This window comes from Centruroides sculpturatus, unplaced genomic scaffold, assembly GCF_000671375.1.
Source record: "Centruroides sculpturatus isolate CEXI.00-Female unplaced genomic scaffold, Cexi_2.0 scaffold118, whole genome shotgun sequence".
Lineage (NCBI taxonomy): Eukaryota > Metazoa > Arthropoda > Arachnida > Scorpiones > Buthidae > Centruroides > Centruroides sculpturatus.
In genome coordinates, this window is record NW_019384377.1 from 651144 (window position 1) to 670042 (window position 18899).

Sequence of the window (18899 nt, forward strand, 5' to 3'; positions counted from 1 at the left end):
TTCAGGGCATGAGGTAAATTGATTTTGTGTATAAAGCTGCTTTAGTACTTCAATTTTGGTACCTAGTTGGTAAAACTCATTGTCCTTTAGATCTACTATGACTGCAATAATGCTTTTCGGGTCAGTTTTAGCTTTGTCAATTTCGGGCACTTTCAGTCTTACATTTTGGTCAATTTTCACATTTGGATATTTATCAACAGACGTGGCTTTCATTTTTTCAGCTTGTTTCTCCAAACTCAATTTTGCATTGTTTCTTATAGTCACTACAGATTCTATCTTTTTTGGTATTGACTCTATAGTTACAAGAACTTCCTAAGACTCAATTGTATTTTATGTCTCTGAATCGTTACATTGGAATCTTCAGTTATATTCTTCGCCTTCATCTTCTCAGTAATAATCATTTCATCTTCTTGTGTTTTATCGTTGACAGTGCTATTGTCTATATCCCCTTCTGACTCATTTTCAACAATGCTTTCTTCCTTGTCCTGTTTGATTGCATTTTCGACGTCATTATTTTGTTTCATATTGTCATGCGAATGCAACAACTTCTCTAAATCTTTTTCAGATTTTATAACTCTAATCATATCACTAGGGATTGCTGAAGTTGCAACGCCCATTTTCATTGGACTACCAAACATCGTAGGGGGAACATTTGATTCCCTTGTGATATGCTTTTTTTTACATTGCCTAGATAAATCTTAAACCCTCTGACCACTTTGATAACTGATTGGTTTCCATCCACATGCTCAACATATTTTCTATGTCTTGATTATCATGCTCCACTGATCCTTGACTTTGGCTATGTCTTGCCTTTCCATGTACGATTTTTACATCCTACCACGTGGCGTATAAACTCTCAATAACTTGGTTAGAGAATTTTCAACCATTATCGAAATGAAGGATGCTCGACACTACTGAAGTGGTGAAAATATTCAAAAGATGGTACAACTTCTGTGGCACATTTAGTTTGAAGCACACAAAGGATCACAAATTTGGTAAAGATGGTCTTGGTAAACTAAAATGAATTTATAATTTCCATCTGGAGTAGTTCGTAGATCTATTAGATCAACCTGACAGTGAGAGTTCATTTCACTGTGAAGTATAGGTCTGACAACAATGCCCTTTTTCAAAGTCTTCTGTTTCTTTTGGCAAGATTGACATAGCTTCAAATATGTCATAGTAGCCTTAACTGTTACATTTTTATTCTTGTGGTTACATTTCTTAAGCATCTGTGTCCTTCCACCATGACCAACAGCAACATGCGTTTCTTTGAGAATGTTGAATAAGTCCTCATAACAAATCTAATACCTTATTTCTCCATTCTCCTCCTTCATAGGCGCACCTAGTTTTTCTTCACCGCCTATAATCAAAATGTCGTAATGCTTTATATGTTTGTTGTGTTTGCTTTGCGTATTTGTCCCTATTGAGATAAAAGTTATAATCTTTCTTGCTTGCCATGAGCTTGTCCATTATTTCATAAAATCTCCATTTCACACTCATCTTGATTCATAAATAACTTTTAAACAGCGAAATCTCAAACAGGATTAGAATTAATGTGTGTGTGCTAATGTGTCAAACGATGGAATGTGGCAAAGCGAAGACCGCTGTGTGGGTAGCAGGGACTATTTTTTCAACATTTACCATGTCTCTGAGGTAAAACCTAAGATATACTGAGTAAATGCTGGTAAAAATTCAAAATTAACGATCTCAGAACATTTTGGACATTTACCACAAAGATTTGGTAAATCTTAGGTTTTACTGGAAGATCTTAGGATTTACCATAGTTTGAGTATTTACAGTAGCATATACATTAATCTCATTTTAAAAAAAAAACTTTTTTTCAGAATTTGATTCTTCTAGGCGCAACTGCCATTGAAGACAGGTTACAAGAAGTATGTTTTAGTATTGCTTTATATTTTATAATAAAAAGAAATTATTACTATATGAAAAGTTTAATTTTTAGATGATAATTTTGAAAAATTTTAATCTTTGAATTTAATTAAAAAACTTGAATTGGTTTTTGTAATTTTTGTTTGATTTAAAACAATTTTTTAAAGGGTGTTCCTGAAGCTATTAATGATTTATTAAAAGCAGATATAAGAGTATGGGTTTTAACTGGAGATAAACAAGAAACAGCAATTAATATTGGTAATTAAATTAATTAAATTTATTAATTATGCTGCTTATATGTTACCATTTATAATAGTTAAAATACTGTATAATATGTATTAGATGGCTATAAAGTTACAAGTTTACTGCAGAAAAAATTACTTACCACATTTATTTTGAAATGTGGTAAGTAATTTTAGTTTTATAAAGATAATTTGGAAAATGAAGTTTTAAATATATATAATAAAATTACTAATAAGTTTAAAGTTGTATATATAATTGCTTTTAAAGTTATTAGTTTTATCTGAGTGTGTTATTGCTGTATTCACTCTTGGTATCAGCTTGTATAAAAGTTGTTTATTATGCCTACATTGCATTTACAAAAAGTTAGTAATAATGGTAAAAATGAATTTTTTTTTTACCATTTTTACTTTAAATATATTACAGATTACATATTTTTTGTTTGTTTTAAAATTAAATACAATCAACTTTAGTTATATTTGTCAGGTTTTGGAATGGGGAGGATAGTAGTGGTGGGCCAATCCCTAAAACATTATTAAAATGGATTGTCATCATTAAAATGGTATGTTATTAGTTTCAACTGTCTGTCTTAATTAGAAATAGATAAAATTTGCAAGATTTGAGGACATGATAGAAAGCAAATTAAATAAGTGTTTAACAGGAATCAAACTAGAAAAAGAGAAAGGCAGAACAAAAGAAAAGTTTATTATAAGAAAGAAGATAGGAGATTTATTTCAGAAGAAACAAAAACTTGCAGAAATTGCTAACCTAGATGAAGAAATCACTGTGATAAGATTGCTCTCAGTAAATTCTTCTTTAACTGCACTTGAGTATTAATTCTCAAGCATCGACACATGAAAACCTTTATAATGCAGCCTTTTAATTCAAAATTTATTAACATTTTTGGCCATTTTGAAAGACCTTCATCAGGAACAGAACAATCGAATGATTCTAATTTCAAAACCTATATTTGTTCTGGAATCATTTGATTGCTCTGTTCCTGACGAAGGCCTTTCAAAAGGGCTGAAAATGTTAGTAAATTTCAAATTAAAAGGCTTCAATATAAAGGTTTTTGTGTGTCAATGCTTGAGTAATGCTCTTAGGAAACATGATGTTAAGGCTTTATAGAATACTAGCACACCCCTCCATGCATTGTTATGGCTCAAAATGTATCTACTATAAATGTATAACACATCCCCATGGGGAAATTTTTCAAAAAATCTCTTCTTAGTATTTTTCGAAAAATCCCTTCTCTTGACGTACCCTATTAAAATGGAATCAAAAATGCAAAAAACCGCATCTAAAATAGTATAAATAGAAGCAGAGTTCTTCACGATAAGCCTTAATCCTGTCCATCTCCCCCGTGGGGAAAATTTCGACATGTATATTATATACGCCTATATGCGTGAGATCTAACGTTTATGGGCGGAGAGAGAGTTCACATCAATCTAACAGATTTATACTACCTTCACAAATTCCGTAAGTATCTTGTATGTGAACGCTGTCTTCTCGTTCAGGGTCAGAGAGATGTTTAGGAATCGTAACATCTATGGATGCACTATTACAGTATGGTCGAAATCTATGTGGCGGTCCTCTTATCATGGAACGACCTTCATCGTATGTTATATGGCAAGTACTTTCGATGAATTGCCTCCTATGGCATGTTTGTACCTAGTTGAACTGCCAGGAGTGGCAGGAAAATGTCCCTTTTATACGAGTCGATGGCCTAACAGATGGCCAAGTCTCGTGCGGCCACTTCTGACTCAACTTCCAAGTCGGCCATAAGAAAGGAAGTTTACTTCCCTTCTTTTTAAAATGACAGAAGCTACATCTTTTCTTTGTTTAACTTCTCTCCGAAATAAAATAATTTTTTAGTCGAAAATAAAACATTCTCTTTCTCCATTAATATCTTTAAAATGACTCCCCCCCTAAATCCTGATTCTCACAATTTTGTAAAAGTGAATGTGTACATTTACATGAATCCAAAAGAAGTNAATTTCATATGTAAAAAGTTTAATAATTTGTCGTAAATCAATAATTTACATGGGGAAACAAATTAAACTTTATAATCAAGAAATAATACTTCATAAGGAAATGTACAGTAGACCCCCCAATAACATGGGTTTATATAAGTATTTGTATAACATGGTGGAAAAATTGCAATCATGTTTGTATAACACACTAAAAGGGGTTCGTATAACACGATAAAAGAATGAGACAGATTGTCACGGCCAACTTGTGTCTCGACAGGATTAGTCAATAGTGAACATTGACAAACCATTGTGTTTAAACATGCAGCAGACCTACTAAAAAACATTTATTATTCAACGGCCATAAAAATTATATTTCTATTAATGATGTCTCCAAAGTTCGGTGAATTTTTCTCAAAGAATAACTTATCAGGAAACATGTGACCGCCATCTGATGAGCCGCTCCGCGACGAAAACAAGCTTAAGCAACGGCAACGTCAAACGGTGCACACTTGGTAAGTAATCCTATAATTTTTTGTTTATAGCATAGTTTATATGGATTAGTCCCAAAAAATTATACATGTTTTGGAAATGTTGAGGCAAATTAGTCTAGAATCAGTTAATTTTATGGAAGAAAACATTTCAAACAGCCGTAGCCCCTAAACTGCACACATGCCAGGCTGTAATTGGATCATGTATTTAAGTGACTCGTACAACACGGAATTCACATAACACGGAATGTATCTACCGTGTTATAGGGGGGTCTACTGTATTATTCTTCAAATAATAATCTACAATTGCTTTAAAAAATATTTTTCAGTTAAGTCTATACTAATAAAATATTCCATCAATGTACTACAGAAAACAATTATTTCTTTATGTAAATTTCATTATAAGACAATTGTACAATGTATATAAAAGATTAAATCCTTTGTAAGAATGACAATTAAAACTTTTCATTAATCACTTTACATGGAAATATATAGCAATTCCTCACTTAATGTTGTTCTGTTATAACATTATTGAAGAAAGATACAAGTACAGAAATTTGACAATGATAATTGTAATCGTTTACAATTATCATTGTCAAATTTCTTTATAGATGGTAAAATTTTGTAAAATGGGAAATATGTGCTGATGTTAGAAACATGATCCAATTAGAATACTATTAGCCAAGTTAGCCTGCGATAAAATTGGTTTCATTACTTGTCATTTTCATTTAACATTGCAGTTTCCAACAGCCTATCCATGACATTAAGTGAGGACTTTCTGTATGTAATTGAAAAAATACAATTAGAAAGACTACAGTGTAACAGAATATGCAAAATTTGTTTAGATTATACGTTTAAAAAAAAATATGTATGTATATATAGGTATATGAGTGTGTGTGTGTAACACAAAAATAAATTTTATTTATTTATTTTAACATTCAAAGATTAATTGAAAATAAATCAGATGCTAATAAATTTAAAATGATAAATATGTTTTAATTTCTAATATTTGAGAATTTTCATTAAATGCTCTGAAAATTAAGATTTGTAGAAAAAATTAACAATAGATGATCATTTATATAAATAAATGTTTATTTTACATGATGGTTTTTAAAATCTATTAACAGGGGAACTGAAAAATTTGATAAATCAGTAATATTGAAAAGTATCAGAGAAAACCATGTGAGTATAAACAAAAATAATTTCAGGTTAATTTATACTTATGTTTTTTTCTCTGTAATATGTAATTATAATTATCCTCTTATATAAATGACTATTTATATACAGAAGACTTTAAACTCTATCATTTTGATTTTAGATTTAGAAAATTTTTTGAAGATTTTTGTTGTCCACTCTGGAGTTAGAATATAATGATAAAATATAAATTTAATATTGCTCCTATTACAGTTTATATGATGAATTTCTCTTATAGAGAAACATTATATTTTCCAATGAAATTTGTTTAGATTGAAGAATTGATGTTTAATTTAGTTAGAAAAAATGTAATTTGATTAAGCAGATATAAAAATTAGAAGTGGGTAGAATTATAACTGTTACATTTAACTTACTTTTACCACCATATTTTAAATTTACACTTCTCAAATAATAATGATTTCATAAAATTTAGAAAGCTTAAAATTATTTGAGAAAACTCTACTTAAATTATGTAATATATTTGCAGGGTATTTTTAAAATATTTTTCAGATTAAACTGAAATTACTTCTTAACAATTTTTATGTTGAATTTTAAAATATATAATTAAATATAATACATGGATTTCTTTTAAAACAAAATATTCAAGTATTTAAATCGGCATGTTTAGGATATGTAATAGAGAACATTTTGATTTTTCATTATTAAATTTTGTGACAAAGTATTATTGCTTCCATTGACTTTAATTTATTATTAATATAATTATATTAATTATTCCATCTTAGTTATTATTATAAAATATAATTTTTTTCAAATTGTAGAAATTTACAATAAATCAAGAATCACATTGCAAGTTAATTATTATATATAATTATATTTTTATTGATCTTCAGATGAAAAAAAAAACTATCATATAAAATGATAAAACTTTGAATCTTATTTATTAAAGTTTGTTTCAAATTTTAGTAATTTTTTTTCAACTAACTTTTAAAATGTCTTGCAGTTTTTATTATTGTATTTAATTTTTTAATATTTAGAAATAGACTAATTATTCTATAGTTTAGAAATGGACAGTGTTTTATTTAGAAATATAATGTAAATAATATAGATAATAGATTAGTGTGTAAAAGTAGATATGTAAAATTTTAAATATAAAATAATCAATGTTTCTAAAACAAAGTTAATATTTTAAAAATCATTGAGTGCAATTACTAAATTAGTTGATTTCACTTTTTTTATATTTTTAAAATTAAATTATATTTAAATAAACAAATTTCTAATTGAAGTTCATAATCTAATTAAGCCAACAGCTCCATATATTAAAGAATTTTTCACGTTAATGGCAGTATGTCATACTGTAGTACCTGAGTTAGATCAACGAACACATGAAATTTGCTACCAGGCAGCTTCACCAGGTAAAATATTAAAGATATTTTTTATAACTGAATAGTAAATTATATTTTCTGAATTTTACATTAATTACAATATCTTTTAAAAAGATGAGGGAGCTTTAGTGAAAGGTGCTAAAGATTGTGGATTTATTTTTACAACCAGAACACCTGAATATGTGATGATAAATGCTGTAATTATTTTAATATTTTGTTATATGGTTTTATAAAATATGAAATATATAACTACCTCATTAATGTATAATTTCTACAGATGGGTACAGAGCAGCAGTTTGAAGTTCTCAATGTGTTAGAATTTACTAGGTAAAATCTATTATTTAAAATTGTCTTTAATTTAATGTGAAAACATAGAATATTAGGAAATTAAATTAATAAATTTAAACTGATTATTTAGTAATCGAAAAAGAATGTCTGTTATTATAAGAGATCAAAATGGAAAAATTAAGTTATACTGTAAAGGAGCAGTAAGTATATCTATATTTTGAATATATTTCCATATAAGAATGGCTGTTATTGAGATATTAAAATATGGCATTTAAAATTAAGGATACTGTGATATATGAAAGAATGAAAGAAAATCAACCATACAGAGAAACAACTCTTCAGCATTTAAAAGAATTTGCAACTTGTGGTAATATATCTGTATCTAATTTGGAAATTAATTTCCAAACTCTACTATATTAATTTGCAGGAGTTATTTTATTAATATTTCTGTTACATAGGATTAAGGACATTATGCTGTGCAGTTTCTGAAGTTTCAGAAGAATTTTATCAGGTTTGTTTTTGAATGATGTAGAACAGTGGTTCTCAACCTTTTTTGTTGATGTACCCCATTAGCCCATTAGTTGTTTCTCAAGTACCCCTTATATTTTTGTATGTAAATTTTATAATTACTGCATTAGATGTATACAGCCCTTATAACTGAGCATCATAAAAAAAAAAACTCTAACTAACTATAACTAAAATTGAATTACTTATTTTACATAAATAAATGTATGTACCTGATTAAATTTATTATTAATTGATAAGTATATTATATAAAATCACAAAAGTCATTTCAATACATGCATAAATTAATTTCCTAAAAATAAATAATTATAATTAAAGAAAATTTAAATTATTCTACAATAATTTCTAACAAAATTTAATGGGATATTTGTTGTGATAAATCTTCAGCAATTTTTTCAAAATTTGGTTCCCATGTTGTTAAATAGAGACTATAATTGTGTACTGACCTTGAAAGTAATGGCTGCGAATTTATAACATGCAGAACAATACATGAATCTCTCAATTTTCGTAACAAACATAACATATAAATTTGCTAAATATCAAGTAATGTGCGCATGCAGTGACACGCATTGCATGGTGGGGATACAATCCAGGCCTCGTTATTCCTAATACCAGTAATCCAGTAAAAACACAAAAAGCCCCAATCTTATTGAGAAGTAATTAATGCTCGGTTAAACCATAATTTTACTAGACTACAGGTTCACTCGGCACTAATGGCACAAATAGACAGAAAAATCAAGTGGATAAACAAGTTGTTTAGACTGTTAAAAGGGAAATCAGTGTTCACACTGGGATATTTTAAAGCAAGTTTTTGTTGTTTCTTGTTTCTTGTGTTAATAATTTACAGCAAATTGATTAACATACACCATTTTATAATGAAAGTTAGATGTGCCCCTTCGATTTACTCTAGTACCCCTAGGGATACATGTACCCCTGGTTGAGAACCACTGATGTAGAATTCTGCTAATTACTATTTAAAAATTTACATTAAAGATTAATTTCATTATATTATGAGTACAAGTAAGATACTCAAATAACTAAATGAACTTTCCTATATTACTTTTTAAAATTAATGTATAGAAACAAAATTTGAAATAGTATTTTAGAATTTCTATTTTGAAATAAAAGTAAATTTTAATTGTAGGAATGGAAGCACACTTATTTTAAAGCAAGTACCTCTATGCAATATAGAGAACAAAAAATAGAAGATGCTGCACAATTAATTGAAACAGTAAGTACTATATAGATGATACAATTTAATAATATAATAATCAGTTTTAAAGAAATAAGGTTAGTATTGTCTGAAATATTTATCAAAATATTTCTGCAATCAACTTGAGAATAAAGTTCATTTGATAATTGTTATAAAATAATATTGCATTCTCTCACATTTACATTTAAGTTTGAGACAACGTTAACAAATTAGATTCTCTACAATAAATTTTTATTATAAGTAAGAAAAATTATAACAGTATGTATAAACAGATTTTTATAAAATATTCTTTTATATATTCAAAAAACAGTAATTTTAAATAGTATCGGTGATATTTTTTATTTAAAGGGTTGTAATATATGAAATGCTTTGAAAGTTCTAATGATCAGGGAATTTATTTAAAATATATAAATTAATAAAAATATTCTTTTTATGATAATTTTCATTTCAAGTAACTGAAAAAAATTTTAATGTATATGTTACTGTAAAAGCCCATATATTGGTAAATCCTAGGTTTTATTTGTAAATTTTCGGATTTACCAACATAAGTTGGTAAATGTAAGGATTTTTATACAGTGAGATGATTTTCCGGGCTTTTACCATTGAAATTTGTTACATGCTAGGATTTACTAAAGACTGTTAGTTTTATTTCCAAAACCAACATTTACTATGAGTATTTTAATAAACATTTATTGCAATTATTATAAGCAGTCAACTTACTAAGTCCTATTTATTAATAACTAGTAAAACAGTTTAAAAATACTTTTTAACATAACAAAAATTAAATTATCTTGTCAAAAATAATATAATAGCCTATGTTGGCTAAGCTAATCAGTCTAGTCAGTAATCACAATATTTTTTTCTAATCATTTGATAGTCATTGTCATTTAATAAAAGTAAAGAAAGGATTTTACTTGTTATTACATGGAGAGTTATCATGGCATTTAGAATTACAAAGTAATCCTGATGACTTGCAAGCACACTTCTTCGTTATGCATTTTTTTAGGCAGTTGCATTTCTTGAAACCTTGTCCCCCGGTCAAAGACAATTTTGCGACAACTTCTCACTCACTTCTTTATCTTTAACAACTTCTTCTATCTTGATAAAGTCTTCAGGGCATGAGGTAAATTGATTTTGTGTATAAAGCTGCTTTAGTACTTCAATTTTGGTACCTAGTTGGTAAAACTCATTGTCCTTTAGATCTACTATGACTGCAATAATGCTTTTCGGGTCAGTTTTAGCTTTGTCAATTTCGGGCACTTTCAGTCTTACATTTTGGTCAGTTTTCACATTTGGATATTTATCAACAGACGTGGCTTTCATTTTTTCAGCTTGTTTCTCCAAACTCAATTTTGCATTGTTTCTTATAGTCACTACAGATTCTATCTTTTTTGGTATTGACTCTATAGTTACAAGAACTTCCTAAGACTCAATTGTATTTTATGTCTCTGAATCGTTACATTGGAATCTTCAGTTATATTCTTCGCCTTCATCTTCTCAGTAATAATCATTTCATCTTCTTGTGTTTTATCGTTGACAGTGCTATTGTCTATATCCCCTTCTGACTCATTTTCAACAATGCTTTCTTCCTTGTCCTGTTTGATTGCATTTTCGACGTCATTATTTTGTTTCATATTGTCATGCGAATGCAACAACTTCTCTAAATCTTCTTCAGATTTTATAACTCTAATCATATCACTAGGGATTGCTGAAGTTGCAACGCCCATTTTCATTGGACTACCAAACATCGTAGGGGGAACATTTGATTCCCTTGTGATATGCTTTTTTTTACATTGCCTAGATAAATCTTAAACCCTCTGACCACTTTGATAACTGATTGGTTTCCATCCACATGCTCAACATATTTTCTATGTCTTGATTATCATGCTCCACTGATCCTTGACTTTGGCTATGTCTTGCCTTTCCATGTACGATTTTTACATCCTGCCACGTGGCGTATAAACTCTCAATAACTTGGTTAGAGAATTTTCAACCATTATCGAAATGAAGGATGCTCGACACTACTGAAGTGGTGAAAATATTCAAAAGATGGTACAACTTCTGTGGCACATTTAGTTTGAAGCACACAAAGGATCACAAATTTGGTAAAGATGGTCTTGGTAAACTAAAATGAATTTATAATTTCCATCTGGAGTAGTTCGTAGATCTATTAGATCAACCTGACAGTGAGAGTTCATTTCACTGTGAAGTATAGGTCTGACAACAATGCCCTTTTTCAAAGTCTTCTGTTTCTTTTGGCAAGATTGACATAGCTTCAAATATGTCATAGTAGCCTTAACTGTTACATTTTTATTCTTGTGGTTACATTTCTTAAGCATCTGTGTCCTTCCACCATGACCAACAGCAACATGCGTTTCTTTGAGAATGTTGAATAAGTCCTCATAACAAATCTAATACCTTATTTCTCCATTCTCCTCCTTCATAGGCGCACCTAGTTTTTCTTCACCGCCTATAATCAAAATGTCGTAATGCTTTATATGTTTGTTGTGTTTGCTTTGCGTATTTGTCCCTATTGAGATAAAAGTTATAATCTTTCTTGCTTGCCATGAGCTTGTCCATTATTTCATAAAATCTCCATTTCACACTCATCTTGATTCATAAATAACTTTTAAACAGCGAAATCTCAAACAGGATTAGAATTAATGTGTGTGTGCTAATGTGTCAAACGATGGAATGTGGCAAAGCGAAGACCGCTGTGTGGGTAGCAGGGACTATTTTTTCAACATTTACCATGTCTCTGAGGTAAAACCTAAGATATACTGAGTAAATGCTGGTAAAAATTCAAAATTAACGATCTCAGAACATTTTGGACATTTACCACAAAGATTTGGTAAATCTTAGGTTTTACTGGAAGATCTTAGGATTTACCATAGTTTGAGTATTTACAGTAGCATATACATTAATCTCATTTTAAAAAAAAAACTTTTTTTCAGAATTTGATTCTTCTAGGCGCAACTGCCATTGAAGACAGGTTACAAGAAGTATGTTTTAGTATTGCTTTATATTTTATAATAAAAAGAAATTATTACTATATGAAAAGTTTAATTTTTAGATGATAATTTTGAAAAATTTTAATCTTTGAATTTAATTAAAAAACTTGAATTGGTTTTTGTAATTTTTGTTTGATTTAAAACAATTTTTTAAAGGGTGTTCCTGAAGCTATTAATGATTTATTAAAAGCAGATATAAGAGTATGGGTTTTAACTGGAGATAAACAAGAAACAGCAATTAATATTGGTAATTAAATTAATTAAATTTATTAATTATGCTGCTTATATGTTACCATTTATAATAGTTAAAATACTGTATAATATGTATTAGATGGCTATAAAGTTACAAGTTTACTGCAGAAAAAATTACTTACCACATTTATTTTGAAATGTGGTAAGTAATTTTAGTTTTATAAAGATAATTTGGAAAATGAAGTTTTAAATATATATAATAAAATTACTAATAAGTTTAAAGTTGTATATATAATTGCTTTTAAAGTTATTAGTTTTATCTGAGTGTGTTATTGCTGTATTCACTCTTGGTATCAGCTTGTATAAAAGTTGTTTATTATGCCTACATTGCATTTACAAAAAGTTAGTAATAATGGTAAAAATGAATTTTTTTTTTACCATTTTTACTTTAAATATATTACAGATTACATATTTTTTGTTTGTTTTAAAATTAAATACAATCAACTTTAGTTATATTTGTCAGGTTTTGGAATGGGGAGGATAGTAGTGGTGGGCCAATCCCTAAAACATTATTAAAATGGATTGTCATCATTAAAATGGTATGTTATTAGTTTCAACTGTCTGTCTTAATTAGAAATAGATAAAATTTGCAAGATTTGAGGACATGATAGAAAGCAAATTAAATAAGTGTTTAACAGGAATCAAACTAGAAAAAGAGAAAGGCAGAACAAAAGAAAAGTTTATTATAAGAAAGAAGATAGGAGATTTATTTCAGAAGAAACAAAAACTTGCAGAAATTGCTAACCTAGATGAAGAAATCACTGTGATAAGATTGCTCTCAGTAAATTCTTCTTTAACTGCACTTGAGTATTAATTCTCAAGCATCGACACATGAAAACCTTTATAATGCAGCCTTTTAATTCAAAATTTATTAACATTTTTGGCCATTTTGAAAGACCTTCATCAGGAACAGAACAATCGAATGATTCTAATTTCAAAACCTATATTTGTTCTGGAATCATTTGATTGCTCTGTTCCTGACGAAGGCCTTTCAAAAGGGCTGAAAATGTTAGTAAATTTCAAATTAAAAGGCTTCAATATAAAGGTTTTTGTGTGTCAATGCTTGAGTAATGCTCTTAGGAAACATGATGTTAAGGCTTTATAGAATACTAGCACACCCCTCCATGCATTGTTATGGCTCAAAATGTATCTACTATAAATGTATAACACATCCCCATGGGGAAATTTTTCAAAAAATCTCTTCTTAGTATTTTTCGAAAAATCCCTTCTCTTGACGTACCCTATTAAAATGGAATCAAAAATGCAAAAAACCGCATCTAAAATAGTATAAATAGAAGCAGAGTTCTTCACGATAAGCCTTAATCCTGTCCATCTCCCCCGTGGGGAAAATTTCGACATGTATATTATATACGCCTATATGCGTGAGATCTAACGTTTATGGGCGGAGAGAGAGTTCACATCAATCTAACAGATTTATACTACCTTCACAAATTCCGTAAGTATCTTGTATGTGAACGCTGTCTTCTCGTTCAGGGTCAGAGAGATGTTTAGGAATCGTAACATCTATGGATGCACTATTACAGTATGGTCGAAATCTATGTGGCGGTCCTCTTATCATGGAACGACCTTCATCGTATGTTATATGGCAAGTACTTTCGATGAATTGCCTCCTATGGCATGTTTGTACCTAGTTGAACTGCCAGGAGTGGCAGGAAAATGTCCCTTTTATACGAGTCGATGGCCTAACAGATGGCCAAGTCTCGTGCGGCCACTTCTGACTCAACTTCCAAGTCGGCCATAAGAAAGGAAGTTTACTTCCCTTCTTTTTAAAATGACAGAAGCTACATCTTTTCTTTGTTTAACTTCTCTCCGAAATAAAATAATTTTTTAGTCGAAAATAAAACATTCTCTTTCTCCATTAATATCTTTAAAATGACTCCCCCCCTAAATCCTGATTCTCACAATTTTGTAAAAGTGAATGTGTACATTTACATGAATCCAAAAGAAGTTTTTTTTCTTACCTACTACAAATGTTCAATGTGTGATCCCATGTGTAGCATAACACACATCAAGCCTATAATCACGTTCCTGCCAAACTCCGCCTATCATGTCAGCATAACTTTCTGTGACAGCTGCAGTGATGTACTGTACATGCTCAGATCAACCTGTATTTAAGCACGTAATGGCAAAACACATGATTCTTGATAAAGTTCCATAAAATGAAATCACACAGGATGATATGTAGGGATTGTGGTGGCTAACATAACAGTTCTTGATCTCATAGCTGCACAGCCAATCCAATGTTCAGGCAGCCTGTCATTGAGGTAGCCTAAACATCATATGGTAATGCAGTGATGCACCATTCTGCTGAAAAATGAAGTAAATATTGTCTTCCTTGAGCTGTAGAAATAGTCATTGTGTCAACATGTCCAGATATAGTATCTGTCACAGTAGCTTCATGAAAAAGAGTTCCATAAATCTTTTGATAGAAATGGCACAGATGTTAATTTTGGAGGAATTGCATTTGTGTTGCAAAACTGAATGGGGATTTTCAGTTTCAAATTCTTATATTATGTCTATTCATTTCTCCAGAAATGTGGAATGTTGCTTCCTCACTAAACACCAACTTTCTATGAAATGCGGCAGATTCAAAGGGAAAGATATTTGCAAGTCTAAGTCTGATGTTGTCAGAGCTTGCAGAAACAGTATGGTTTCATTACCAGATGTTTCCACTCACCATACAGTTGTCTGCAGAGTATCTAGTTCCTGGCCTGCTTGTTAGGTAGACTTCCAAGGACGTCTTGTGAAGATTGCATAGACATATTCCACATATTCCACTGTTTCTTTCCTTGATGGATGGCCTGATGATTTTTCTCTTACTTTCATGAAATGCAGCCAATCTCTTGAAATTGGAAATACCAATTTTGAATTGACTTACTGGAAGATGAGTTAATTCCAAATTTTGTATAGAAATGCTGTTGAACAACCACAACAGATGAATTTGAATGAAAATCAAGAATTTAGAATGTTTTATGCTGTTTTTAGTCATCATTTTTCTCTGTTTGACTAAGCTGTCTCTGTCAAAAGCCAGTGGAACTTAATACAAAATTGCAGCAAGAAAAATAAATTTTGAGAGATAATCTTCCAAAGCACATTTCTACCAACAAGACAGCTTCATTACACTTTGTATAAAACTTAATTGAAATCAGGAACATCATTTAGAATTACTATGTACAATTAGATAACTTTCTGTATTTATTAATTAAATGAGATTAAAGAAATACAGCACTAATTACAAGTTGTTATATTATTCTCTAAAATAAATTTAACAGGAAACACTTCTTTAAAATATAATATATAATTTATTTAATTTACATGTAACTGTAAAATTATTTATGTTTAACTAACAAATTAATTTACTCTCTTGGTTTACACTCATGTATATGCAGTTTTATTTATAAGCAAAATGGACAGTGTTTTCAAGAGATACTAGAATACTTAATAAACATATAAATTTTTATAGTTTTAAAGGTTTTTGAATAACTAGACTTCTATGATGAGATGATCTACTGTGATAATAATATTTTAACAAGACTTCAAAGCAAGATTACACAATATATTGTCATTATTATGATAAATCTTGCACTCTTGTGTCAAAAATGTGTAGAATTATTTCATTACAGCAAGTTTCAAATAACTTACTAAATTCTGTTGAACCTGTTTAGAAATAATTGCATTATAAACAGGTGTAAAATCTGACTTTGTTGAATGTAGTATTTTAATGTGGTGGTGATTTTTAGAATTGATTCTTGCCACTCTTAAACTTCTTATAGTGATTATTTTTATAAAGTTAACAGTTCTGAAAGAACATAAATAAATAAATATATTATTCATCTTATACATGTAATCTTTGCAGGCTATTCTTGCAGACTATTAAATCAAGGCATGCCATTGCTCGTTATTAATGAAGACAGTCTTGATGTAAGTGATATACAGTAATCAAACTATTATAAAAATACTGTTATATTTAAGTTAATTAAAGTATCTACTGTGCAAATCCTTATTAAAGTACATTATTAAATGTCTCTGTTTTTGTTAGTTTAATCAAATTATTTTATTAGATAATAATTATGAATAAAATAATTGAAGCTACAAAAATTTTACTTTTTATATTTGAATATTTTAAACAGTGAAAGAAAGTAAAAGCACTTTATTTATGATTTGTTTACAAAGTTTTACTCTCATTTTTATAATTTATAAAATATATCATTCTTTATTTGTTGTAAATATTCATATTTAGTGCTTATATTATTGGAACATTAAGAAAAAGTTTAGTACTGTTATGAAGATAGAATTAGAATCATTTTTTATCATCAGATAATTATTCATACATAATCTTTAAAAGTATTTTATTGAAATTATTGAGATTTTTAAAATTTTTGTAGTTAAATTTTATTTAATTGATTATATTGAAAAGTGGTATCATATTTACTTTCAAGATTCATAAAGATAATCTATATTTGAGTTCACAAAATTTCACCAATTTAATAGAATTAAAGTTTTTTTTATTGTGTGTAAACTACTTTACACAAAGTTTTGTATTTTACTAGAATTTTACTTATTATGAATGAAATTCAGTATAATATTACTTAAAATATGTAATTTTTATGTTTTTAAAGGGTAGCTCTTTATTTTAATACAATTATTTATAGTATTTGTTTTTATAAAATGTTGAAACTTTTTGCAATTTATTTCATTATATTTGTAAAATATTTATAAATTGAACAGAATAACAAGTACAGAAATAACAGTTTGTGTTAATAATTAAATATTTAATTTTAGTGAATTTATTCTAATTAAATATATATTTTTTTTCTCAAATTTTATGAATATCAGAAATTGAAATGACCATTGGAGCAGCTAACAGATTAAATTAACCATTTAAGCTTGTTATAAATACAACTTTTCTGTTTATAACTGACTAAATCTAGTATGTAAGAAAAAAATCTATGGTTTTTAATAACAATCAAACATCTATTAAACTTTGATAAAATGAACTGTTTAATTATGTTCAGTCAGCTTTGAAATATTTGGCAGTTACATTAAAAATTTGAAAATTAATACAGTTGCCTCTCATTATTTAGTGCTTGTCAGGAGACAAAGAAAAAGCACAATATATCTGGCAGTGTGATATAACTGAGTACTATAAATTATGAGTTTATACTAAACAGATAATACAATCTATGGAATCTCTATTCTCTGTTCTTTTATCAGCAAGTGTCTGATATAAAATAAACTTAGTTTTTGAAATACTGAATTTTATTCATGGTTATATTGTATTAATTGAAGTTTACATATACATCGATACCACAAATGCCCGTTTAGCATTATTGTTTCTGTAACAATAATGACATTTAAAGACAAATACTGTCAATATAAAAACAATATCAGTTGCGATTTTATTACACAGTACTACAGTGGTACCTCAGGATATGAAATTAATTCGTTTCGAAACTGAGATTGTATCATGAAAATGTTGTAAGGTGAATCATTTTTCCCCATATGATTACATGTAAAACCAAATAATTCATTCCAACACCAAAACACACTCAAATTAAAACTAAGTAGTATATTAAAAAAAAAAAAAGTATAGTAAGGAAAACACTGAAAAATGTATTTTGTAGTTTTAAATATATCATCATCAATTAACTTTATTTATAATAGGCTTATGCCTGTTACAAGAAGTTGGTATTATTATAACAAATTATAAGTAAAGAGTAACATAAATCAATTTAAGACGAATAGTCTAAAAGGACAATCTCTAACAATACAATCTTAATTTTGTTTATATTTAACAAAGGAGTAATTACAAAGATAGTATAATTGGTTGGTTAATAACAAAATATTTTTGTGCGTAGTTGAATAGTGGAAAAAAAGATACATAGAATTTTCATTATTTTTGGAGATTAAAGCTTCAAGATTATATTGTTTATGTAACTCTTGAGCCTTATTACAAGTGCAAAATAGATGAAATTTAGACATGACAACATCACAACTTATACAGAATAGTTTAGAAAATTGATAAATATTATTATTAATCAATATAATTGTAAAGTACTATATTATTTTTCCGACTTTTCCAACGATTAACGACACGACTGTGTGCCGGAAATAGCCGTTCCCTAACGGGTACTTTACGCGGATTCGCGTTAGTGTGCCAGGCCTGGACTTTTAGCGTGCACCGAATCTAGGAATTCATACGTTTGTCAATAACAAAATCAAATATTTAATTAAACTTCTATTAATAAATTATATACAGTATTTAGTAAAAATCAAACAATAATTTATTCAATGAAATTCAATAAGAATCAACCCGACAAACTCAAATCAATCTATTTCTAACTTAATTCTATTCCCCTTTGGAATTCGACAAAATCAAAGAATTAACTTATAAACAATAATTCTTATAAATTAAAGATCCTAATCGTCACCTCAATATACTAGGAACCTATTTCCTCAAA

General features: G+C 28.5%; 1 protein-coding gene across 1 annotated transcript in view; it reads left to right on the forward strand.

Annotated features, from left to right (window-relative positions):
* LOC111617359 (probable phospholipid-transporting ATPase IA) overlaps positions 1–18899 on the forward strand; it is a 231157-nt gene that overhangs the window by 159875 nt on the left and 52383 nt on the right. Inside the window, exons 30-41 of the mRNA XM_023358665.1 lie at positions 2058–2148; positions 5721–5773; positions 7047–7158; positions 7243–7325; positions 7406–7455; positions 7547–7616; positions 7699–7783; positions 7875–7927; positions 9086–9172; positions 12109–12156; positions 12322–12412; positions 16295–16359. Coding sequence (XP_023214433.1) covers positions 2058–2148; positions 5721–5773; positions 7047–7158; positions 7243–7325; positions 7406–7455; positions 7547–7616; positions 7699–7783; positions 7875–7927; positions 9086–9172; positions 12109–12156; positions 12322–12412; positions 16295–16359 — 888 coding nt within the window. The remainder of the gene's footprint in view (positions 1–2057; positions 2149–5720; positions 5774–7046; positions 7159–7242; positions 7326–7405; positions 7456–7546; positions 7617–7698; positions 7784–7874; positions 7928–9085; positions 9173–12108; positions 12157–12321; positions 12413–16294; positions 16360–18899) is intronic.